Raw genomic sequence first — 25,666 nt, 5'->3', positions numbered from 1 at the left:
ACAGCCAATCAGGATGCAGGGAGGTCTGTGCGCAGCCCCGCCCCCTCCTAATCCCTGTATTCACCAGCTGGGACACTACAATAGCACAGACAGGGCCCCAACAAGAGGCAGACAGCCCCAGCCCGGGGCCACAGGAATATCTGCAGGCTGCAATGAGAAGAGGAGCCCCGGACAGGCTGGGACAAGGTGAGACATGCACCCTCTGCTGTCTGTGCAGTCAGCAGGGCCCTCTACATGGTCCTACTGCTGGGGGTCATTACAGGGGTCTGCAGGACCCAGCAGTGCTGCCATCTGTAACATGGGTACAGAATCACCAAAAATCCCGATACTGGGAATTGTGACTCGATCTATGATGGGAATATGGAGCGCAGCCGAGCGACTAATGCCCGGTCATCATGTATAAATTATAGGAGCTCTGAGGTCACTGACCTGATAATAGTGTCCGCTTGTTATATACACATGTTATAATCAGGTCAGTGACCTCACAGTCTCTATAACGTGTGTGTATATTCATATATATAACATATTAGACCGTGAGGTCACGGACCTGATTATAATGTGTGTGTATATAACGACCGGACACTATTATCAGGACAGTGACCTCACAGCTCCTATAACTTACATATATAATGACCGGACATCGTCAGGTCAGTGACCTTTTAGTCTCAATGTCCGGTCATTATAGCTATTATGACAAGTATACGAAGGCCGTCATACCTAATATATCTGCCAGTATCATGCACTGGTGTGACCTGGAGGATGACAGATTATCAAAATGAGAAAATTAAAAAAAAAAATTCCTATAGCAGGTTTAGATCTTCTAGAAAGATATTGTAATGTCATCGTCACCTAATTGTAGGAGAAATTGCTTGTTTTGTCTTCACATTCAGTCATCGGCCTCTTCTCATGCGGTTTATTCAGGGGGCGCTAGTATGTTAGTAGTCCTGTCAGTGGGCAACTCCTCCGATCAGGTCTGCATCTGTGGGACATACAGCCATGGAGGCACTACAGGTCATTACAGTACGTTGTGTTACACAGCAGAGCTGCACTCACTATTCTGGTGGAGACAGTATGTGGAATATGAGTGCAGCTCTGGGGTATAATACAGGATGTAACTCCAGGATCAGTAATGTAATGTATGTACACAGTGACTGCACCAGCAGAATAGTGAGTGCAGCTCTGGAGTATAATACAGGATGTAACTCAGGATCAGTAATGTAATGTATGTACACAGTGACTGCACCAGCAGAATAGTGAGTGCAGCTCTGGAGTATAATACAGGATGTAACTCAGGATCAGTAATGTAATGTATGTACACAGTGACTGCACCAGCAGAACAGTGAGTGCAGCTCTGGAGTATAATACAGGATATAACTCAGGATCAGTAATGTAATGTATGTACACAGTGACTGCACCAGCAGAATAGTGAGTGCAGCTCTGGAGTATAATACAGGATGTAACTCAGGATCAGTAATGTAATGTACGTACACAGTGACTGCACCAGCAGAATAGTGAGTGCAGCTCTGGAGTATAATACAGGATGTAACTCAGGATCAGTAATGTAATGTACGTACACAGTGACTGCACCAGCAGAATAGTGAATGCAGCTCTGGGGTATAATACAGGATGTAACTCAGGATCAGTAATGTAATGTATGTACACAGTGACTGCACCAGCAGAATAGTGAGTGCAGCTCTGGAGTATAATACAGGATGTAACTCAGGATCAGTAATGTAATGTATGTACACAGTGACTCCACCAGCAGAATAGTGAGTGCAGCTCTGGAGTATAATACAGGATGTAACTCAGGATCAGTACAGGTTAAGTAATATACAGTTGTGCTCAAAAGTTTACATACCCCGGCAGAATTTTTCCTTTCTTGGCCTTGTTTCAGGGAATATGAATGATAACAATAAACCTTTTTCTCCACTCATGGTTATTGGTTGGGTGAAGCCATTTATTGTCAAACTACTGTGTTTTCTCTTTTTAAATCTTAATGACAACCAAAAACATCCAAATAACCCTGATCATAAGTTCACATACCCCAGCTCTTAATACCGTGTATTGCCCCCTCTAACATCAATGACAGCTTGAAGTCTTTTGTGGTAGTTGTGGATGAGGTTCTTTATTTTCTCAGATGGTAAAGCTGCCCATTCTTCTTGGCAAAAAGCCTCCAGTTCCTGTAAATTTTTGGGCTGTGTAGCATGAACTGCGCACTTGAGATCTCCCCAGAGTGGCTCAATGATATTGAGGTCAGGAGACTGAGATGGCCACTCCAGAACCTTCCCTTTGTTCTGCTGTAGCCAATGACAGGTCGACTTGGCCTTGTGTTTTGGATCGTTGTCATGTTGGAACGGCCAAGTACGTCCCATGTGCAGCTTCCGTGCTGATGACTGCAAATTTGCTTCCAGTATTTGCTGATAACGTGCTGCATTTATCTTTCCTTCAACTTTCACCAAGTTTCCTGTGCCTTTGTAGCTCACACATCGCCAAAACATCAGCCATCCACCTCCATGCTTTACTGTAGGAATGGTGTTCCTTTCATCATAGGCCTTGTTGACCTCTTTCCAAATGTAACGTTTATGGTTGTGGCCAAAAAGTTAAATTTTGGTCTCATCACTCCAAATTACCTTGTTCCAGAAGTTTTGAGGCTTGTCTCTGTGCTGTTTGGCGTATTGTAGACGAGATACTTTGTGGCATTTGCGCAGTAATGGCTTTCTTCTGGCAACTCGACCATGAAGCACATTTTCCTTCAAGTTCCTCCTTATTGTGCACCTTGAAACAGACACACCGCTAGTTTTCAGAGAGTCCTGAATTTCAGCTGATGTTGTTTGTGGGTTTTTCTTTACATCCCGAACCATTTTCCTGGCAGTTGTGGCCGAAATGTTTGTTGGTCTACCTGACCGTGGTTTGGTTTTTACAGAGCTCCTGATTTTCCATTTGTTAATCACAGTTTGAACGCTGCTGACTGGCATTATCAATTCCTTGGATATTTTTTGTTTACCTTTCCTGTGTTATACAGGTCAACAATTTTTTTTCCGTAGATTCGTTGACAATTCTTTTGCTTTCCCCATCGCTCACAATCCAGAAATGTCAGTTGCTGGATGAAAGATTCAAGAGTCTGTCTGAATCCCAGAAACTCACTCAGCTTTTATGGACACACACTGATTACAAGCAAACAGGTCACAGGTGAGGATGTTACCTTTAGTAGCCATTCAAACCCATTTGTGTCAAATTCTGTGCATGTTATCAGGCCAAAATCACCAGGGTATGTGAACTTTTGATCAGGGTCATTTGGATGTTTTTGGGTGTCATTAAGATTAACAAAGAGAAAACACAGTAGTTTGACAATAAATGGCTTCACCCAACCAATAACCATGAGTGGAGAAAAAGGTTTATTGTTATCATTCATATTCTCTGAAACAAGGCCAAGAAAGGAAAAATTCTGCTGGGGTGTGTAAACTTTTGAGCGCAACTGTATGTTCACAGTGACTGCACCAGCAGAATAGTGAGTGCAGCTCTGAAGTATAATACAGGAGGTAACTGAGGATCAGTAATGTAATGTATGTTCACAGTGACTGCACCAGCAGAATAGTGAGTGCAGCTCTGAAGTATAATACAGGAGGTAACTCAGGATCAGTAATGTATGTACACAGTGACTGCACCAGCAGAATAGTGAGTGCAGCTCTGGAGTATAATACAGGATGTAACTCAGGATCAGTAATGTAATGTATGTACACAGTGAATGCACCAGCAGAATAGTGAGTGCAGCTCTGGAGTAGAATACAGGAGGTAACTGAGGATCAGTAATGTAATGTATGTTCACAGTGACTGCACCAGCAGAATAGTGAGTGCAGCTCTGAAGTATAATACAGGAGGTAACTCAGGATCAGTAATGTATGTACACAGTGACTGCACCAGCAGAATAGTGAGTGCAGCTCTGGAGTATAATACAGGATGTAACTCAGGATCAGTAATGTAATGTATGTACACAGTGACTGCACCAGCAGAATAGTGAGTGCAGCTCTGGAGTATAATACAGGATGTAACGCAGGATTAGTAATGTAATGTATGTACACAGTGACTGCACCAGCAGAATAGTGAGTGCAGCTCTGGAGTATAATACAGGATGTAACTCAGGATCAGTAATGTAATGTATGTACACAGTGACTGCACCAGCAGAATAGTGAGTGCAGCTCTGGAGTATAATACAGGATGTAACTCAGGATCAGTACTGTAATGTATGTACACAGTGACTGCACCAGCAGAATAGTGAGTGCAGCTCTGGAGTATAATACAGGATGTAACTCAGGATCAGTAATGTAATGTATGTACACAGTGACTATACCAGCAGAATAGTGAGTGCAGCTCTGGAGTATAATACAGGATGTAACTCAGGATCAGTAATGTAATGTATGTACACAGTGTCTGCACCAGCAGAATAGTGAGTGCAGCTCTGGGGTATAATACAGGATGTAACTCAGGATCAGTAATGTAATGTATGTACACAGTGACTGCAGCAGCAGAATAGTGAGTGCAGCTCTGGAGTATAATACAGGATGTAACTCAGGATCAGTAATGTATGGTGGTATTATTTTGGTGTTGTGTGTTACTATTATATGGACATTGTATAGTTGTCATTCTCATCCTATTAGTGTACAGTATGGCGGTATAACACTCGGTTTTCGTGTCTATTTTTCTGGGTATTAGCTGAGACACCTTATAGGTGATGAAGTTCATGTGTTGCGGGTGCACAGCTGTATATAAGAATAATACGTATCTGAATCGATCAGGTGTGATACGGCAGCTCAGCAGACTGTATCTGACTGTTGGATTAGCCGTGCTCCTTGAGTCTTGCGGTTGGCAGTTTATTTTGGGCTGTTTCTCGTGATCCTGGGAACATCTGTATAATTAGAAGCCTTAGGCCGGGAGCGCTGTCTGCGCTGTGTGTGGATGGGTCGGGATGAGACATGAGGCAGCGCACGTCTCCTCTCCGTGCTGTGACCGGGGAGGCAGCAGGGGAGACCAGGACCTCATCTGCCAGCAGTGATGCATGACAGAGGGCATCACTACCGCACAGGCAAACCTGCCCCTAATGTGATTCTGTGCGGTGGACGACGTTTTTCTTTTGCATCTGAGAGATGTATAAATAACATTTGTAGCAGGAACATGGTCAAACACAATACTGGACATATCCACCGAGCCAACCATGTGCCGTTTATAATGGCGGCAACTAAGACACCCCGTGATGGTTATTCCATGAGAGCCATGTGTGCGCTGCTAGGCCACATTGTGCACGTCCCTTTAATCCGCCCTTCATTGTGACACATTGTTTCCAAGCGTTGGATTTTCTGTCCCTGGCCTCAAGTCACACGTGGCTCACTTGCCATAGACTTCAGTGCAAGTCACATCCAACTGCGTTTATATGTAACCTCTCTGCAATTTGGCTTTTTTTTTTTTCTACATTTTTTGTTTTCTGATTCGTCCGACTTTGTCTGATAATAGCCATTGAGCGACACAGGTCGCCATGTGGCCCGACCCTAATGGTCCTTCTCTGTTTCCCGCCAGCTCTCTGTCGTTGGTGAGCAGCGCTCTGTTTACAGTCCGCACTGCCTGTGGGGGGCGCTGAGTGACTCTAAACCTTCTACATCTGATAGCAGCCGTCCTTATCTTGGCCAGGGGTGAATGAACGTTCCCCGCCCTGACCTTACATTACTAGTGAAGGCCTCCTCCAGCGCTTTACTGCTGTTTATGCCCTCAGTATTTGTCTCTGACCCCTGGTACAATATAAAGGTAAGACCCTGCAGAGTGGACCTCCCTTGCAATATAAAGTAAAAAGGAGTTTTGCCCTGGAGGACCCACATTTTTTAAATGGAAAAAACAATAATTGACAACTTATTAGATATTAGACCAAATCAGAAGCCGGTATAGAGGGTCCTAGCAAGTCAGTGTTGTGGATAGCTGCTGCCATTTATAAAGGCACCTCCATGAGGACCACAGTAGTTACACCCACCACCCGCATGAGGACCCCCATGTTATTAATAAAACCCCATACTCCAAATCAAAGACTTTGTTGCTGATAGTTCCCTGCCAGTCATGGTCCCCATTGTGGACCCTCAGTAATTGCAGATGGCCTCCATATGGGCCCCTATTGAGTGACCCCCCCCCAAGAGCTGTTATTATGGATTGACTGATCACCTGAATCCAGACCCCTGTAACAGCCCGGATAGAGAACTGTGCACATTTGGCTTCTTACGATCTTTAATATTGACATTGGGAACTTGGAAAGAAAATCTGATATTTTGGAAGGATTGGAGGCTCATCCTACCCACTAGCAGTTATAGGTGGGAGTTCTGCGGCCCCCTCACCTGCTGGGTCCTTCCCTGTGTATAGCACATACACTGTGTAGCTGCGCTTGTTTGTTTCACTGTACAGTACCGAGTAGATGACGGCAGTTTCCGGTGCGCAGCTCATTATGAGTCACTTGCTAATTATCCGTGAAGTGTTCCCTGAGCTATGTATGAATGCAGCCACCCCACATACCACGGGTGGTGGCCCGGCGGACGACACCGAGGCAACACGTGAAGTCAGGGCCCTGGTCCCATCACCAGCTTTAACCCTCACACACGTTATATATACTCTATACATTATATATAAAACTGTGGTCCTTTGACGGTCCCATTATCTCTATTTGGGACTTTTTAGGTTTGTGTTAGGACACTGCAGAGATCATCCTGTCCTATAACATGGCCTTATAGTTGTCCTTTGTAATGGAGGATAGTCTTGTTGTGACTTTTTTTCTGTACCAAAGGATAGTCTTATAGTGGCAGTCCCTACATCATCTAAGGATGACCTTGTGCAGTTTTTTTTTTTTACCATTGTCACCACCTCATACTAACTTTTGTCTTTTGGAGAGGATAGCTTTGTGGTGGCTTTTGCCTTTGTGGCTGAGGATAGCCTCGTGGTTCCTTTTGTTAGTCTTGGTGGCAGAGAATAGTCAGCTTTCATCCCCAGTCACCATGCTGGGGCCAACTTACTTGGCGCACTGAGCGTTGCCCCCGCGGCGGTCCCTTTCCCGGCGCACTGAGCGTTGCCCCCGCGGCGGTCCCTTTCCCGGCGCTGAGCGTTGCCCCCGCGGCGGTCCCTTTCCCGGCGCTGAGCGTTGCCCCCGCGGCGGTCCCTTTCCCGGCGCTGAGCGTTGCCTTACACGTTTATCGCTCTAGCACAAGGCCAACATTTGCTCTTTCCCGTCACTGTGGCAGGATAGTCGTATAATTCCCCTCTTTCCTCCACTTTAAATTACAAGTTCTTGGTAAATTCTGTTCTTAAGCCTTTGATGGAAGTATATATATCATACGTACATACATTGTATACAATAAACAGGGAATACCAGTCGGATTATTACCGGTGACTGGTTAATTACACCCCGTGTTGTTGGTTGCTGTGAGCCGGGTGGAGCTTCGTGCCTGTTTTCTGGGTTGTAATCTCCTGGACGCAGTGCAGACAGGTGACATCGGCCTGACAGGAGGATCTTACTGAAACCTGGCACCGATTGAGACTGGCAGGTAAATCACAGCCGATAATATGGGGGATCAGGACCCATCGATTTGATCTAATGGAGAGCGAATCGCAAATTTATAAAACGTGAAAGGGCTAAAATGATGGTTTACATTTTGCCGCATTGTGCCAGATTTGCTAATTTCGGACAGTTTTCTGTCGGATTTTGCACAAGTGTTTTTTTTTTTTTTTTTTTTAATTGTATTTTCTGGGGCACTTTTTAGAGACAAGATTTTGTTAATACACCCCCCCCCCCCCCCCTCCATGTAAGGTGCTCGGGTTCTGCTTCAAATCCCCAGTGAAACCCCAGTGAAATCCTCACAAATGTACTTTGCTCTACCGGTCTGATATTGATCCTGAGCTATAACGTGTCTTATACTCCAATCACATCCAAAGCTGCACTCACAATCCTCCTGTTTTCCTGTTGCTTGGGTGAGATGGAGAGAAGCTGCTGTCTGTTACCTGGGGCCACAAGCGGAATTTTGAAAAGCAGCTTTGGATGTGATTAGAGAATTCAACTTTGAAGTTCTTAAACTGTAAGGAAGAGACCCCTTTAAATTATTCAAGGGTCCTGGAAAGCTCGGTACTTGCTTGTAGGTAACAGGGGACCTCGTGGGGTTGTTACTCGGCTTATCCAAAAAAATACATTAGCCTAAGAAACTACTGATTTTCAGATTTATATAGAAATGTTCATTTGAAGGATTATAAATAAAGTTGTTTTTTTTTTTTCCCTCTGTATTACTTGCTGTGTCACTCACCGTATTGAGAGCAGCCGTTTAGGTCCGGAGATCGGCTCTCGGGGGCAGAACTGTGACATATAGTACATTACAAATTGTGAACCCGCGGCCTGCTCTCTTCAATAAGCTTTATTTATACCCTTGTGGACATCCACTTTAAGGTGCCCCTTTAGTGGTGACACATGAATGTGGGACTTTGCGGTGGAGCCGGGGTGACACTGAATACGTCGTCTCTTACACTTGTTTATCCGGAGTTGCACGTGGCTTGTGTTACTGTGTCACTGGGCTGCCGGCCAGGACACCGTGTGCCGGGGAAAAGCGCTGCCTGCAGATCTCCAGGAAAAGCTAAGAATAACCCTGTTTATATCTGCTTATCAGCGGGATCAGACGGGCGTAACGGGTCCCCCGCTCTGATTATCGGACACAACAATCTGTGCGTCGCCCCGGGGTCACCACAGTACAAGGCTGAGCAGCCTGCAGAGCGCAAAGTGTGAGCGGCTCTCCATCAGGGCTTACACTCCAGTCACATCCAAAGCTGCACATAAATCTTCTGGTATTGTACTTCTCCTCTCCCGGGATCACCTGCTGGTTCAGGGTCTGCTCTCAAATACAGTCATTTTACAAACTGCCCTGGGAAATTAGCCTTTCTTATGTCATATGTCCCTGCATCTCTTGCTGGTTCATAGTCTGCTCTGGGGACGCCCGTTTATCTTGACGTTTGTGTTGCATCTCCCAAGTTCTGTGTCAATTCCAGTCTCCAGTCACATCCCAAGCTGCATCTAGAAATCTAACATCATGAGGTTAGTGTTACATCGTCCAGTATGTCCTGCTGGTTCAGTCTCTGTTCTGTCATTCACTTTCAGATTTGGAGCTTTGATTTTACATCTCTGTTCACCTCCTGCTGGTTCATTGTCTGTTGGGATCTTTGGTCGTATTTTCCTGCTGACATTCGGTCACAATTTATTTATTTTTTTTGATGATGTGAATACATAAATTTTCCCCACCCAATTAAAACAAAACACAAGTTGATTCCTCCTTGGGCCTCCCTGCATAACCTGCTGCCGATTTGTGTTCCCAGCTGAGCTGCGGAGGGCGATGTCTTGAGGATGGAGGCGCAGGAGCAATTCCGAGAGTATCAGAGGTTAGAAGACTTTGAGGAGGATTCTCCGCCGGGAGAAGAGGATTTACTGGTGCACGTTCCTGAGGCCGTCAAAGGTAAGAACCCGACCAGCCACCGGAAGAAATCTAATGTCTATCTCCAGCTTCAAGGTATTTCCTACCTTTAAAGTGATTTTTCCAATATTTTTTTTATAATTTATGACCTATCTTTAAGATATCAGACTGGAGGTGGTCTGACTTTCGGCAACCCCGCGATCAGTATTGGACAGCGTAAACAGTATACACCGCAGCTTCGGGCACTGTTTAGTGGCCGCTGCAGATGAGCTCCTATTCAACAGATTAGGAGCTGAGCTGTAGTACCACTCACTACTTGTAGACAAGTGTGGCGCTGTTTTTTGGGAGATGACAACTATTTCTTTCATCTCGGGACAACCCTTTTTAAGACTCCTGAGGGGGAAAATGACATGACATTCGAAAAAGTTGTAGTTGGGTGCGCAGAGGTATCAGTCATATCAAGCCCTTGGGAGGACCCAAAGGTTCGCCCGCCATACAAGAACCTAGTGATATTAATGGCACCTGGTAGATAAGGGGCTGTGTACAGATTTGTGCTCTATAATTTAGGTTCTCTTTCTTATTTTTTTTCTCTCCCTCCAGACTCCTGGCATCACATTAAGAACTTGGATAACTTCTTCACTAAGATATCCTTCCTGATGGAGTAACAAAGCTGCAGATAAAGCTCCGTGGACTGGGCCGATGGGGAGGGGAGGAGTGGACTGGGCCGATGGGGAGGGGAGGAGTGGACTGGGCCGAGGGGGAGGAGAGGAGAGGAGTGGACTGGGCCGAGGGGGAGGGGAGGAGTGGACTGGGCCGAGGGGGAGGGGAGGAGTGGACTGGGCCGAGGGGGAGGGGAGGAGTGGACTGGGCCGAGGGGGAGGGGAGGAGTGGACTGGGCCGAGGGGGAGGAGAGGAGTGGACTGGGCCGAGGGGGAGGAGAGGAGTGGACTGGGCCGAGGGGGAGGGGAGGAGTGGACTGGGCCGAGGGGGAGGGGAGGAGTGGACTGGGCCGAGGGGGAGGGGAGGAGTGGACTGGGCCGAGGGGGAGGGGAGGAGTGGACTGGGCCGAGGGGGAGGGGAGGAGTGGACTGGGCCGAGGGGGAGGGGAGGAGTGGACTGGGCCGAGGGGGAGGGGAGGAGTGGACTGGGCCGAGGGGGAGGGGAGGAGTGGACTGGGCCGAGGGGGAGGGGAGGGGAGGAGTGGACTGGGCCGAGGGGGAGGGGAGGGGAGGAGTGGACTGGGCCGAGGGGGAGGGGAGGGGAGGAGTGGACTGGGCCGAGGGGGAGGGGAGGGGAGGAGTGGACTGGGCCGAGGGGGAGGGGAGGGGAGGAGTGGACTGGGCCGAGGGGGAGGGGAGGGGAGGAGTGGACTGGGCCGAGGGGGAGGGGAGGGGAGGAGTGGACTGGGCCAAGGGGGGGGGACGTGGACTGGGCCAAGGGGGGGGGACGTGGACAATGAGGGGGAAGTGATAGACTGGGCCAAGGTGGGGGTAGGGTGGATGTGGACCAATTTACTCTTCAGGAGTCTTAAAAAGATGGTTGACGGACGCAGTGTGAGAAGTGACACAGCTGAGACCTGGCTGAATACAAGGGCTGACCCCCGTAGATAATCTCGTGCCCTGACCCCCGGGGGCTACACTGGAGCTGTTGCCTGTTTGCGATACTCTTCCTTGACCACTCGCTGCACATTTACCATTTTCACCAGAAGAATGGCTTCGCCTGCATGGTGCTGTCCGACTTCTTTGAACTTATGTAAGTAAAAAAAACTTGTCCGCAGAGTCGTTGTATCTAATCATATAATGTGTGATCCTGTCTGTTGAGCTTTGTATCTAATCCTACCGTCTGCTGAGATGCTCTGACTCTCCATTACTCTTCCCTCCCTTACATTCACAGATCTTTGCCCTTACACTTGTGGCTTGTATAGATTGTAAGCTCTTGGGATCTCTCCTCGTATAACCTCTGCCCATTTTACCTCCTTTGCAGCCAGTTCCTGTTTGTCGTCATGTTCACCACCTTCCTATTTCACTGTGTGGAATATGACGTCCTATTTGCCAACAAACCCGTCAACCACACACATTCAGGGGCCAGTCCTGACCGAAACAAGGTGACCCTGGCTGACGCCATCCTGCCTGCCCAGCAATGTGCCCTCAGGTATGTGCCAGGCTGAGAAGTAACACTGATTCCTAATCTATACCGAGTGATGTAAAACCACCATCCGCGAGCAGAATAGCGAGTGCAGCTCTGGAGTATAATACTGGATGTAACTCAGGATCAGTAATGTAATGTATGTACACAGTGACTCCGCCAGCAGAATGGTGAGTGCAGCTCCCGGAGTATAATACAGGATGTAACTCAGGATCAGTAATGTAATGTATGTACACAGTGACTCCGCCAGCAGAATAGTGAGTGCAGCTCCCGGAGTATAATACAGGATGTAACTCAGGATCAGTAATGTAATGTATGTACACAGTGACTGCACCAGCAGAATAGTGAGCGCAGCTCTGGAGTATAATACAGGATGTAACTCAGGATCAGTAATGTAATGTATGTACACAGTGACTGCACCAGCAGAATAGTGAGTGCAGCTCTGGAGTATAATACAGGATGTAACTCAGGATCAGTAATGTAATGTATGTACACAGTGACTGCACCAGCAGAATAGTGAGTGCAGCTCTGGAGTATAATACAGGATAAGTAATGAGCTGTGTATTTCTTGTCTCTTTTGCACACACAGGATTCAGGAGAGCGGCTGGATCATCTTCCTTCTGGTCATGGCCGCCATATTTTGGCTTTATCGCCTGATCAAGATGTTCTGCAACCTGCTGAGTTACTGGGAGATCAGAAAGTTCTACATCCGAGCCCTGAAGATCCCGTCTGTGAGTAGTCTGAGTTGTTGCTGGGTAATGTGTTTCTTTCTGTATGTTGGGGGAGGATTACTACCACATATACGTACCCCAGCACAGCGGGCCTCTGGCCCACCCCGACCTTACTAGTTCCGGGCCGATCCAGCCGGACTAGAGCAGGACTGGGCCGTAGTGAGTTGGTGCAGGTGCTTAGTTGTTTGGCAGGCCTAGCTGAATCCACAGCTACAGTGTCCCCATACCTCATCTTTACCCCTAATTGGCAATGTCTCCCCCTCGCCCCTTTCTTGCTCCATGTTGCAGGATGAGTTGTGTAACTTCACGTGGCAGGAGGTCCAGTCCCGTCTCGTCTCCCTGCAGAGAGAGCAGCCCATGTGCGTCCACAAGAAGGAGCTGACTGAGCTCGACATCTACCACCGCATCCTACGCTTCAAGAACTACATGGTGGCCATGGTCAACAAGAGCCTCCTCCCTGTCCGCTTCCGCCTCCCTCTGGCCGGGGAGGTCACTTTTCTCAGCCAGGGACTTAAGTACAACCTGGAGCTTCTCTTCTTCTGGGGCCCCGGGTCTCTCTTCCAAAACAAATGGAACCTGCAGCCGAAGTACAAGCGTCAAGGGCAAAGGCTGGAGCTCGCTCAGGAGCTGACCCGCACCATCGTCCTTCTCGGACTGGCAAACCTCTTCCTGTGCCCGTTTATACTGGTCTGGCAGATTCTCTACGCCTTCTTCAGCTACACTGAAGTCATCAAGAGGGAGCCGGGCAGCCTGGGCGCCAGACGTTGGTCACTGTACGGCCGACTGTACCTGCGCCACTTTAACGAGCTGACGCACGAGCTGCAGGCGCGACTTAGTCGTGGTTATAAGCCGGCTACAAAGTACATGAACTCTTTTGCATCTCCGCTGTTGGCCATTGCTGCCAAGAACCTGGGCTTCTTTGCGGGGTCCCTGCTGGCAGTCCTCATCGCTCTAACCGTTTATGATGAAGATGTGTTAACTGTCCAGCACATACTGACCGCCATTACAGTCCTGGGGGTGTTGGTCACTATAGCCAGGTGAGAGAACAGAAATGCTCCTCCAGAAGGGTGGTACTTATTGTAGGGGTTGAGTATGGTTTAGTGCCTCTTCTTGATTAATAATTTTCTTCTTGCAGATCATTTATCCCTGATGAGCACATGGTGTGGTGCCCGGAGCAGCTCCTGCAGTGCGTCCTAGCCCACATACACTACATGCCGGACCACTGGCAGGGGCACGCTCATAAGTCGGAAACCCGCGATGAGTTGGCACAGCTCTTCCAGTACAAGGCGGTAAGTAGTCCCTGCACCTATAATGTGTGGGATGCATAATATAGTTGGGGATTTCATTACTGTGTGGTGTGGGGCCTGCAGACATGTGCCGTGCGCCACTGGTTCTGCAATTATATATATATATATATATATATATATATATATATATATATATATATATATATATATATATATATATATATATATATATATATATATATATATATATATTAGTGAAAAACTGTTTGCCCCCCTCCTGATTTCTTATTCTTTTGCATGTTTGTCACTTAAATGTTTCAGATCACAAAACAAATATAAATATTAGACAAAGATAACACAAGTAACCACAAAGTGCAGTTTTTAAATGAAGGTCTTTATTATTAACCCTTTCCCAACCTTGGGTTTTGTCTTTTTTGCATTTTCGTTTTTTGCTCCCCGAGCCCATAGCGTTTTTATTTTTTGGTCAATATGGCCGTGTGAGGGCTTATTTTTTGCGGGACGAGTTGTACTTTTCAACGCCATTACTAGTTTTACCATATCGTGTACAGGAAAAAAATTCCAAGTGCGGTGAAATTGCAAAAAAAGTGCAATACCACAGTTTATTTTTATTTATTTTTTTACCACGTTCACTGAATGCTAAAACTGACCTGCCATTCTTATTCTCCAGGTCATTACGAGTTCGTAGACACCAAACATGTATAGGCTCTTTTTTATTTAAGTGGTGAAAAAAAATTCCAGAATTTGGTTAAAAAAAAAAAATTAAAAAAAAATAGCGCCATTTTCTAAGACCTGTAGCGTCTCCATTTTTCGGGATCTGGGGCTTGGTGAGGGCTTATTTTTTGCTTGCCGGGCTGACATTTTTATTGATAACATTTTGGGGTAGATCCGATGTTTTGATCGCCCGTTATTGCATTTTATTGCAATTTTGCGGCAACCAGAAAACATAATTATGGCGTTTAGAATTTTTTTCTCGTTACGCCGTTTACCGTTCGGATTAATTCTTTTTTTATATTGATAGATCGGGCGATTCTGAACGCGGCGATACCAAATATGTCTATGTGGGTTTTTTTTTAAATATTTTATTTTGAATGGGGCGAAAGGGGGGTGATTTAAACTTTTATATTTTTTTAATTTTTTTTATATTTTTAAGCTTTTTTTTTCCACTTTTTGCATGCTTCTATAGTCTCCATAGGAGACTAGAAGCAGCAACTATCCGATCGCCTCTGCTACATACAGGGGATCAGCAGATCCCCTGTATATAGCAGAATTGGTCCTGTGCTATGAGCGCTGACTACTAGGTGGCGCTCATAGCGACCAGCTCATGACAACCGCAGGCGTCTGCAGCAGACCCTGGGTTGTCATGCCCACCCATCGGTGACCCGCAATCACGTGACGGGGTCGCCGATGGGTGTGGCTTATGACGCACTTCCCGGACATGTTAACAACCGCGGGTGGATCGCGATTCCACCCGCAGCTGTTGCGGGCACATGTCAGCTGTAATAATCAGCTGACATGTGCTCGGTTCAGTGCGGGCTCAGCGCCGGAGCACTCACTGAACCGGGGGAGGTAGCCTGTGACGTACTAAGACGTCACAGGTTGTAAAGTGGTTAAGGAAGAAATAATTCAAACCTACAGGGCCCTGTGTGAGAAAGTGATTGCCCCCCTTCCACTTAATGTTTTAATTGTGGTTTATCACCTCTTCGGGAAGCGGAGTTCAGTTTCCCCAGCCACACACAGGCCTGATTGCTGCCTCATCTGTTCTCAATCAAGAAATCCCTTAAATTCCTGCCTGACAAAGTGAAGTAGACCAAAAGATCCTCAAAAGCTAGACATCATGCTGCGATCCAAAGAAATTCAGGAACAAATGAGAAACAAAGTAATTGAGAGGGTATAAAGCCATTTCTAAAGCTTTGGGACTCCAGAGAACCACAGTGAGAGCCATTACCCACAAATGGCAAAACCCTGGATCAGTGGTGAACCTTCCCAGGAGTGGCTGGCCAACCAAAAGTACACCAAGAGCCCAGCGAAAACTCGCCCAAGAGGTCACAAAAAACCCAACAACAACATCCAAACAACTGCAGGACTCACTTGCCTCAGTTAAAGTCAGTGTTCATGACTCCACCATAAGAAAGAGACTGGGCAAAAATGGCATGCATGGCAGAGTTCCAAGACGAAAACCACTGCTGAGCAAAAAGAACATAAAGGCTTGTCTCAGTTATGCCAGAAAACATTTTGGGAGAATACTCTGTGGACTCACGAGACAAAAGTAGAACTTTTTGGAAGGTGTCTGTCCCATTACATCTGGAGTAGAAGTAACACAGCATTTCAGAAAAAGAACATCATACCATCAGTAAGATATGGTGGTGGTAGTGTGATGATCTGGGGCTGTTTTGTTGCTTCAGGACCTGGGAGATTTGCTGTGGAAAATGGAACCATGAATTCTGCTGTCTACCAAAAAATCCTGAAGGAGAACGTGCGGCCATCTGTTCCTGACCTCAAGCTGAAGCGCACTTGGGTTATGCAGCAGGATAATGATCCAAAACACACCAGCAAGTCCACCTCTGAATGGCTTAAGAAAAACAAAATGAAGACTTTGGAGTGGCCTAGTCAAAGTCCTGACCTTAATCTGATTGAGATGCTGTGGCCCGGACCTTAAAAAGGCGATTCATGCTTGGAGACCCTCCAATGTGGCTGAATTACAACAATTCTGCAGAGATGAGCGGCCAAAATTCCTCCAGAGCGTTGTAAAGACTCATTGCCGGTTATCACAAACGCTGGATTTCAATTGTTGCTGCTAAGCACTAACCAGTTATTAGGTTTAGGGGGAAACCACTTTTTCATACAGGGCCCTGTAGGTTTGGATTTCTTTTTTCGACCTTCATTTAAAAACTGCATTTTGTGGTTACTTGTGTTATCTTTGTCTAATATTTACATTTGTTTTGTGATCTGAAACATTTAAGTGACAAACATGCAAAAGAATAAGAAATCAGGAAGGGGGCAAACACTTTTTCACAATAAATGTATATGTTGTAGAGTTTCTGCAGGTTTTCGGGCTCCTGTTGTTATTTTGGGGGGGTGTTATACCCTTCTCTTTGTTTCTGCCACTGTAGGTCTTTATTCTAGAAGAACTCCTCAGCCCCATCATCACCCCGTTCATCCTGATCTTCGCCCTGCGTCACAAGTCCCTGGAGATCATCGATTTCTTCCGTAACTTCTCGGTGGAGGTGGTGGGAGTCGGAGACATTTGCTCATTCGCTCAAATGGACATCGGGAAACATGGAAACCCACAGGTGACCTATCGCCGCTCCGGCAGGGGGTGCTTTTACTTTTAAAGGGTGTTTTGAACATTTTTTGCAGCCAATTGTTTATTGCTTCAATGCATCTAAAATAGAAATGAAGCGACTTTGCCGTCATTTCAGGAGTTTGTTTGCAAACTGTAACCTTGAAGACACACAGGTTTGCACTAGAGCTGTAAATGCAAAACAATAGTGTTTTAAATAGGTTAAATAAATGGAAAAGGGCAAAAAAAAAGTTACAGAAATTGGGCTAAGATCTTGGTAGATCTAATGCCAGAGATTCCTGCAGACGACAGCTGTTTATAGTACTATATTGCTTTGTCATTGCCACATTTTTGACCCCCCCCTTGCATCATTTTTGTGCTCCCCACAGTGGATGTCGGAGGGGCAGACTCAGGCCTCCGTTTACCAGCAGGCCGAGAATGGAAAGACCGAGCTGTCTTTGATGCACTTTGCGATCACGAACCCTCGGTGGCACCCCCCGCTGGAGAGCTCTATGTTTATAGGCCACGTGAAGGAGAAGGTTCACCAAGACGCAGCCAACGCTCCCCCCGCCCAGCAGATTCTGTGTGACGCCCCAATCTGCAGCTCCATCCTGTCTAATGAGTCTGGGACTGCGGTCAGTACTGTCGAGCCCCGCCACCTCCCTCGCTGTACCCTTTCTGTCGAGCCCCGCCACCTCCCTCGCTGTACCCTTTCTGTCGAGCCCCGCCACCTCCCCCGCTGTACCCTTTCTGTCGAGCCCCGCCACCTCCCTCGCTGTACCCTTTCTGTCGAGCCCCGCCACCTCCCTCGCTGTACCCTTTCTGTCGAGCCCCGCCACCTCCCTCGCTGTACCCTTTCTGTCGAGCCCCGCCACCTCCCTCGCTGTACCCTTTCTGTCGAGCCCCGCCACCTCCCTCGCTGTACCCTTTCTGTCGAGCCCCGCCACCTCCCTCGCTGTACCCTTTCTGTCGAGGCCCGCCACCTCCCTCGCTGTACCCTTTCTGTCGAGGCCCGCCACCTCCCCCGCTGTACCCTTTCTGTCGAGCCCCGCCACCTCCCTCGCTGTACCCTTTCTGTCGAGCCCCGCCACCTCCCTCGCTGTACCCTTTCTGTCGAGCCCTTTCCGCTGTTCCATTTCTCACTTTTTACTTCTGCCCGTTGCTAAATCTGATGTGCAATCCCTTTTTTTTATTATTATTTTTAGCCTGATAATTTGCTGGCCAGCGTTTTGGTCCATCCAGTCCTGACTGCCAGTGGGTTGCCCACCCGAGACCGCCGCTTTGCTCAGCCGACTACGACAGCATCTGCTGCAGCGAGTGTGTTGGCATCTCTGTCAGCTTCGCAGATCTCCAGTCGACCACAAGGGATGCACTCGAATACTTCACTATACAACAGCGACCGGACGGTCCTGCAGCAGAGGTCAGTGACCGAGCCGAAAATTCTGCTCCTTTCTTAGTAAAAGTATTAAGTCAATGGGCGCTAAAATATGAAGCCTGACTTAAAATGTAGATGTTGTTGGGAACAGTTCATGATCTGATCTATAATGAGACACAATTGTCTATCAGTTCATTACTGTATGCCATAAAGTGAGCTCTTCTGAAATCTGTGTCTACAGCACCACCTGGAGGCCATAAACTTGTACTGCATATGTAATAATTTGCTGGACGTTAGGGGTAGTAGTTCTTATTAATGTCTTCTGTCTTCTCTATCAGCACCATGTCTCCCAGTGAGTCTCAGATCCAGAGCATCTCTCGCTCGTCACTTCTGGCCTCTGAATTTGCATCTGCTGAGATGAGCTTACACGCCATTTACATGCATGAGGTGAGACTACACGGCTCTGACGCGAGTCTGTGCGCCGCTCCGGCCTGTGGTCGTCTCCGTGTCAGTAGGAGGCTGACAAATTCCGGGTTTGTCATTTCAGGTACACCAGAATCAGGGCTCGTCACAGCGCCCTCTAGGGATGTGGCAGGCGGCAGACATGTCCCCGCATCAGAGACAAGCTGCAGGTATGTTCATGTACAGTGATTAAAAGAATTACAGGGATAGGAGCCATAGGACCCCCCACCCCCCCCACCCCATATCTCGCTACTGTTCTTTATAGGATCCCACCTGCACCTTATGGCAGTAGGATCCCATTACCCCGCCCCCCTGACCTCGAGAGGAGCCGTCGCCACCCCCCTGACCTCGAGAGGAGCCTCCGCCACCCCACTCCCTTGACCTTCACAGGAGCCGCCGCCACCCCCCTGACCTCTCATGTTTCCACACTACAGGCAGCAGGTCCGGTCATCGCTCTGGTTATCGGGGTCTGCGCCTTGGTGGATGGGAGGAGGAGGAACAGGAGGCCGAAGAAAGGACCCCTCTCCAGATGGCATCAGCCGCACACAGCACAAGCAGCAGCGGAAGCAGCTAGCACATGGGACCCCGGTGAGTGGGGAAAGGAGACGCAAAAAAGTTGATTTAAGGGGAAAGGCTGGGGGGGGGGGGGGGTGTAATTATACTATACAATATTATGTACAGTAGGAGCTTTCATAATATTATATAAAGTGTGATGGATGGAGACGAGCGAAGCAGTTCAGTATCACACGCTGCCGCCTGCGGAGCCGTGTATCGGATCCTAAAGACACATTCACAATTTCAGTGTTTTACATCAGTATTTGTAAGCCAAAACCAGGAGTGGGTGATAGAAACACGTCACCACTTTTGTGTGTGTATGTATATATATAAATTATATATACACTGCTCAAAAAAATAAAGAGAACACTTACACAACACAATGTAACTCCAAGTCAATAACACTTCTGTGAAATCTACCTGTCCAGTTATGAAGCGACACTGATTGTGAATCCACTTCTCCTGCTGTTGTGCAAATGGAACAGACACCTGGTAGAAATGATCGGCAATTAGCAAGACACCCCCTATAAAGGAGCGGTTCTGCAGGTGGTGACCACAGACCATTTCTCTGTTCTCATCCTTTTTGGCTGTTGTTTTGGTCACTTTTTCATTTTGTCATTGCTCTCACCCCTAGAGGTACAGTAGCATGAGGCAGTGTCTACAGTACAACCCACAGAAGTTGCTCAGGTAGTGCTGCTCATCCAGGATGGCACATCAGTGCGAGCTGTGGCAAGAAGGGTAGCTGTGTCTCTCAGCACAGTCTCCAGAGCATGGAGCAGATACCAGGAGATGTGGAGGGAGCCATAGGAGGGCAACAACCCAGCAGCAGGACCGCTACCTCCGCCTTTGTGCAAGGAGGAACAGGAGGAGCACTGCCAGAGCCCTGCAAAATGACCTCCAGCAGGCCACAAATGTGCATGTGTCTGCACAAACGGTTAGAAACCGACTGCATGAGGGTGGTATGAGGGCCCGACGTCCACAGATGGGGGTTGTGCTCACAGCCCAACACCATGCAGGACGCTTGGCATTTGCCACAGAACACCAGGATTGGCAAAGTCGCCACTGGCGCCCTGTGCTCTTCACAGATGAAAGCAGGTTCACACTGAGCACATGTGACAGACGTGACAGAGTCTGGAGACGCCGTGGAGAGCGATCTGCTGCCTGCAACATCCTTCAGCATGACCGGTTTGGCAGTGGGTCAGTAATGGTGTGGGGTGGCATTTCTTTGGAGGGCCGCACAGCCCTCCATGTGCTCGCCAGAGGTAGCCTGACTGCCATTAGGTACCGAGATGAGATCCTCAGACCCCTTGTGAGACCATATGCTGGTGCGGTTGGCCCTGGGTTCCTCCTAATGCAGGACAATGCCAGACCTCATGTGGCTGGAGTGTGTCAGCAGTTCCTGCAAGATGGAGGCATTGAAGCTATGGACTGGCCGCCCGCTCCCCAGACCTGAATCCGATTGAGCACATCTGGACATCATGTCTCGCTCCATCCACCAACGTCACGTTGCACCACAGACTGTCCAGGAGTTGGCGGATGCTTTAGTCCAGGTCTGGGAGGAGATCCCACAGGAGACCATCCGCAACCTCATCAGGAGCATGCCCAGGCGTTGTAGAGAGGTCATACAGGCACGTGGAGGCCACACACAATACTGAGCCTCATCAGGAGCATGCCCAGGCGTTGTAGGGAGGTCATACAGGCACGTGGAGGCCACACACAATACTCAGCCTCATCGGGAGCATGCCCAGGCGTTGTAGAGAGGTCATACAGGCACGTGGAGGCCACACACAATACTCAGCCTCATCAGGAGCATGCCCAGGCGTTGTAGGGAGGTCATACAGGCACGTGGAGGCCACACACAATACTCAGCCTCATCAGGAGCATGCCCAGGCGTTGTAGGGAGGTCATACAGACACGTGGAGGAAGCACACAATACTCAGCCTCATCAGGAGCATGCCCAGGCGTTGTAGGGAGGTCATACAGACACGTGGAGGCCACACACAATACTCAGCCTCATCAGGAGCATGCCCAGGCGTTGTAGGGAGGTCATACAGACACGTGGAGGCCACACACAATTTACTGAGACTCATTGTGACTTGTTTTAAGGACATTACATCACAGTTGGAGCAGCCTGTAGTGTGTTTTTCCACTTTAATTTTGGGGGTGACTCCAAATCCAGGCCTCCATTGGTTAATAAATGTGATTTCCATTGATGATTTTTGTGTGATTTTGTTGTCAGCACATTCAGCTTTCTACAGAACAAAGTATTCAGTGAGAAGATTTCATTCATTCAGATCTAGGATGGGTTATTTCAGTGTTCCCTTTAGGTTTTTGAGCCGTGTACTTTTCTTCTGATTTCTCTGCTCTTGATTTTGGCTTACAAATACTGATGGTGTGAACGTGGCCTTACACTCGTGATGACATTATATACAGACATTTAGCAGCACAGTCTCACACCTGCCGGTATTAAATGCACGGCTCGGTAGTACGGTATTACACATGGTGGGATTCGATTGTATCTCAGAGGCCTGAATCGGATGCAGCGGGCCATCGTCGTCATCATCGTCATCATCATCATCGTCATCATCATCCTCTTCCTCCTTATATTTTTGCCTTTCTTGCAGCTCGGGCATTGCAGATATTTGCTCCTGGGTCGGATTCTCGGGGTCCCGCTTCCCTCAACGTCAGCGATTTCAGAAGATATTGGTGTGTGCTTGGCTTGTATGAGAGCGGATTGGGGGACCCTTTGTGACATTCGCTGTACCTTAAGAGGGGTCCCTGTGTCCCCCCCCCCCCCCCCCCAAACCCTCTTCTCCTTAAAGGAGCAGTGTCTGTATTAATGTCAGTGACTTGAATCGGCTGCTCGCCACCGTGTAAGATTTCCTTACAGTGTTATCTAATGTCACCGGGTGAAGAACGACGACCAGGACTCGGCCCCCCGATCAGACTCTCTCCTGCCTCGCAGGAGGCTCCAGGTGCTTTGCAATGGATTCTCCAACTACCACCTCCATCATTTTTGTGCCACCCCTCCTCAATGAAGGCGTACAGAGCACTCCGCCTTCAACCGGTGACATCGCGGCCGGAGGCTGGTGCTAAATCTCTGGTGGATGCCAGGACGTGCGTCACAGAAGTGCCTTTGTAGCGGGTGAGCTGCCCGTCCGGGGCACAGCGCCCACGTTCATGTCTCAGCAATGCTGCGCCAAACACATTTCACGTGCTGCTCTCACGGCCGCTCCATCACTACAGACGGGACCCCCCCCCCCATCACTACAGACGGAGGGGACCCCCCCATCACTACAGACGGAGGGGACCTCCCCCATCACTACAGACGGAGGGGACCCCCCCCATCACTACAGACGGAGGGGACCCCCCCCCATCACTACAGACGGAGGGGACCCCCCCCATCACTACAGACGGAGGGGACCCCCCCCCATCACTACAGACGGAGGGGACCCCCCCCTGCTCTTTCTGAATGTTATATTTAATTTATTTTTTTTTTAAAGGGGGTCTCCATAAAACTAGATGCTCTCCCTGCCTTCATGGATGTAGTTCTCTGTGCTGCCTGCCTATTAGCATTTACCTTTTTAAATATGTAACGTTTATCTATTCGGGACTTAAAGGTACAAGCCCCCCAGGATCGGGAGCGAGGGGTGAAGGCTGCGTCCCCCTGTAATAACACTATTATACTACACTGCTGCTCAGGAAGTGACGTGTGCAAATGGACGGCCCGGAGGGACCCTCAACCATGGGAGATGGCTAGTGTTCCCTGTTATCAGCCAGTAGTGGTGAACATCATTTCTAGAGGTTCTCTGCCTCTATGAGGCTAGAGCTCCCCCCTCCGACCACTCCCGCCCCCATCGGACAGTGTTAGTACATAGAGTATTGGTGCTTTATGGGGTATCTGATGGGGGTCCTGCTGCACCGGGTCTGCTCCATCTGTGCATATCTGGTGTGCACTCATTGCAAAGATGCATCGGATGACAGTACCAAGCTGCACCCATAGATGAGGAGGGCGGTGGTGGCTTTGTGCCCGGCGGAGCTGCCCGCCGCACCTTGTAATGATGCACTGCAGACGCTGGGCTACGGCATGGCTCATATTGCAATAAATGTTTACATCCTTGTAGATAAGAAATGGCGGCTGCGCGTGGTTCCTTGAGTAGTCGTGTGGCTCAATAGAAACAGGTGCGTACAACTGGTATGGAGGCGCCGCTGATCAGTATGGCTGGTGGCTCCTCCCCTGACTCCGCCCCTGAGGATCCTTGTCACCCCGGGCTGAGGTCAGGCAGAGCGCCAGATCTGCCATCGCTGCCCTGGCAGCACTGTGTGTGTATATAGCAGTATGCGTCCTATAATAACGGGACTCCGCTCGGAGAAGCCGCGCTCCGCCTGCTAATAAACCTCTCGCTCTTTATTGATGAGTACAAGATGAGGAAACAAGAAATCAATCAGCGAGTATGAATGTGTCATTACCACATATATGTACAAGATCTAGATGGCGGGAGGGACCCGGCGCCTCGGGTAACAAATGTCGCTGTTATCCAATTGTTCATTTTTTATTACTAGAACATTAAGAGCGGTGTGGTGATTGGGGGCTGAGATGCTTTATGTCTGAGGCAAGGAGCGACTCCGACCACCTCCTCATTGCAGCTCACGTTATGCACAAATCTTTTTTTTTTCCTTATCCGCCAAATATAAAAATGCCCCCTTATGTGAGGGCCGGCATCATCCTCCTCAACAATACATCATTTATTTCCGGCTGTGATTCTGATGGTAGATTTTCTTTTTCACTTGGAGGTGGCTCTCACATGGTTAATGGTGTGTATTCAACTTGTAAGAAACTTTGTTTAAAAACGTGGGTGTGCAACATCTGACATCGAATTTTAACTGCTGCAGCCAATCAGATGTGAGTTCTCAGGGGTTACTGCCAGTGATTGGCTGCTGCAGCAGCGTCGGTCCCAGTGTGATGACATTTCGTGGGTGTATACCCTCCTCCCCTGTGTGAGAGTTTTATGTAGTAAGCGTGTGCTCCTCTCCCAGTGTGAACACGTCCTAGGTGCGGCCATCACGTCTCTCGCTTCTCCTGCAGGGACATGGACTGACACCGCACGCGAGACGTCACCTCCTGCGTCCTCAACGTGATGCCGAAAATGTCCTCGTGGTATCTGTTCTGGTCCTTCAGGAAGGAAAGGGACACGAAAAACAATAATATGGGCGTGATCCCTCATCGCCAATCTGATCTGTCCAATCTGATCTTAAAGACCATCTAATACAATCCTCTCCAATCTCATGGTGCAATCACTAATGTATGATCCTCATAGCTGATCTCACCAATGTGATCTGGAGAAACATCTTATACAATCCCATGTACCAGACGACTGCTTCATCCTCCTCCAATCTGATCTCACCAATCGCTGGCAATAGATTTATTATATATCTGCCTTCACTGTGAAAGCCTTACATATAAAACATCTACCACCAATCTGATCTTAAGTCTCCCCAATCTGATCAATCTGCTCCCTCTTTATTCCATTAATATCCCCAAATCTGCTGTGACCATCAATGACCTAATGTATTTACCACCAATCTGATCCAATCAATCATCTTCGGTAGTCCATGAGATCAGATTGATGACATCAAATTTGTGATGGGTGCCGCAGATATTTATTGAGATTAGATTTAAGATAGATAATATCCGGATCAGATTGGATGTGATAAATGTCTTGCTAAAATCAGATCCCAATAAACATTTACTACATCCATGCCCAATCTGATTGCATCTCCTGAATCTCCAATGGGTTTGATATGTGCAGCCCGGCCTCATTCAACTGATTAAAAAGCAGTTCCAATCTGATCAAAATATGCATTCAATACAATCTGATCCCACGATACATCCAATCTATCCAACCAACCGTATGAAACAATCACATGATATATCCGCCACCAATTTAATATCTTACACATCAATCCCCATATTCTACAACAGTTTTAGAAACCTGCCCTCCGCTCTATCCCCCCCCAATCATGAGACATCCACCAAACACGATACATCCTCCACCAATCTGGTGGATGAATCGTGATTGGTGGGATTAGATTGGTAGATGAATAGTGATTGGTGGGATCAATCTGATCCCACCAATCACTATTCATCTAACAATCTGATCCCACCAATCACACTATTCATCCACCAATCAAATTGTCAATCTCGAGTCATCCACCAATCAGCAGATCCCACCAATCACTTTTCATCTAACAATCTGATCCCACGATACATCCAATCTATCCAACCACCAATTTGATATCTTTTACATCAATCCTGATATTCTACAATAGTTTTAGAAACCTGCCCTCCGCTCTATCCCCCCCCCCCAATCATGAGACATCCA

The 25,666-nt window shown here is 48.1% G+C and overlaps 2 protein-coding genes across 7 annotated transcripts in view; one reads left to right on the top strand and one right to left on the bottom strand.

Annotated features, from left to right (window-relative positions):
* LOC141264839 (autophagy-related protein 9A-like) lies at nt 1–25,044 on the top strand. Of its 2 annotated transcripts, none has more exons than XM_073677196.1 (15): nt 1–186; nt 9,373–9,509; nt 10,068–10,113; nt 11,157–11,219; nt 11,451–11,618; nt 12,202–12,343; nt 12,632–13,380; nt 13,479–13,632; nt 16,722–16,901; nt 17,281–17,526; nt 18,097–18,311; nt 18,605–18,713; nt 18,814–18,898; nt 19,163–19,316; nt 21,908–25,044. In XM_073677196.1, exons 2-14 carry the CDS (start codon nt 9,401–9,403, stop codon nt 19,300–19,302), a joined length of 2,406 nt encoding a protein of 801 aa, XP_073533297.1. In that variant the 5' UTR covers nt 1–186; nt 9,373–9,400; the 3' UTR covers nt 19,303–19,316; nt 21,908–25,044. The 2 variants fall into 2 exon arrangements, with proteins under 2 accessions (XP_073533297.1, XP_073533298.1); XM_073677197.1 differs by lacking the exon at nt 1–186 and adding an exon at nt 7,461–7,565.
* Nucleotides 23,665–25,666, bottom strand: part of NOS3 (nitric oxide synthase 3) — a 131,227-nt gene continuing 129,225 nt past the window's right edge. For all 5 annotated transcript variants that reach the window (XM_073677193.1, XM_073677191.1, XM_073677192.1 and 2 more), the window contains exon 26: nt 23,665–24,456. In XM_073677193.1, the coding sequence (XP_073533294.1) occupies nt 24,346–24,456 (111 nt within the window). In that variant the 3' untranslated portion in view covers nt 23,665–24,345. The remainder of the gene's footprint in view (nt 24,457–25,666) is intronic.

The sequence above is a fragment of the Phyllobates terribilis genome, unplaced genomic scaffold (assembly GCF_046119375.1).
Source record: "Phyllobates terribilis strain yellow unplaced genomic scaffold, ASM4611937v1 Scaffold_4__5_contigs__length_816908805, whole genome shotgun sequence".
In the NCBI taxonomy this organism is placed as follows: Eukaryota; Metazoa; Chordata; class Amphibia; order Anura; family Dendrobatidae; genus Phyllobates; species Phyllobates terribilis.
This window is presented reverse-complemented; position numbering and strand designations above follow the sequence as displayed.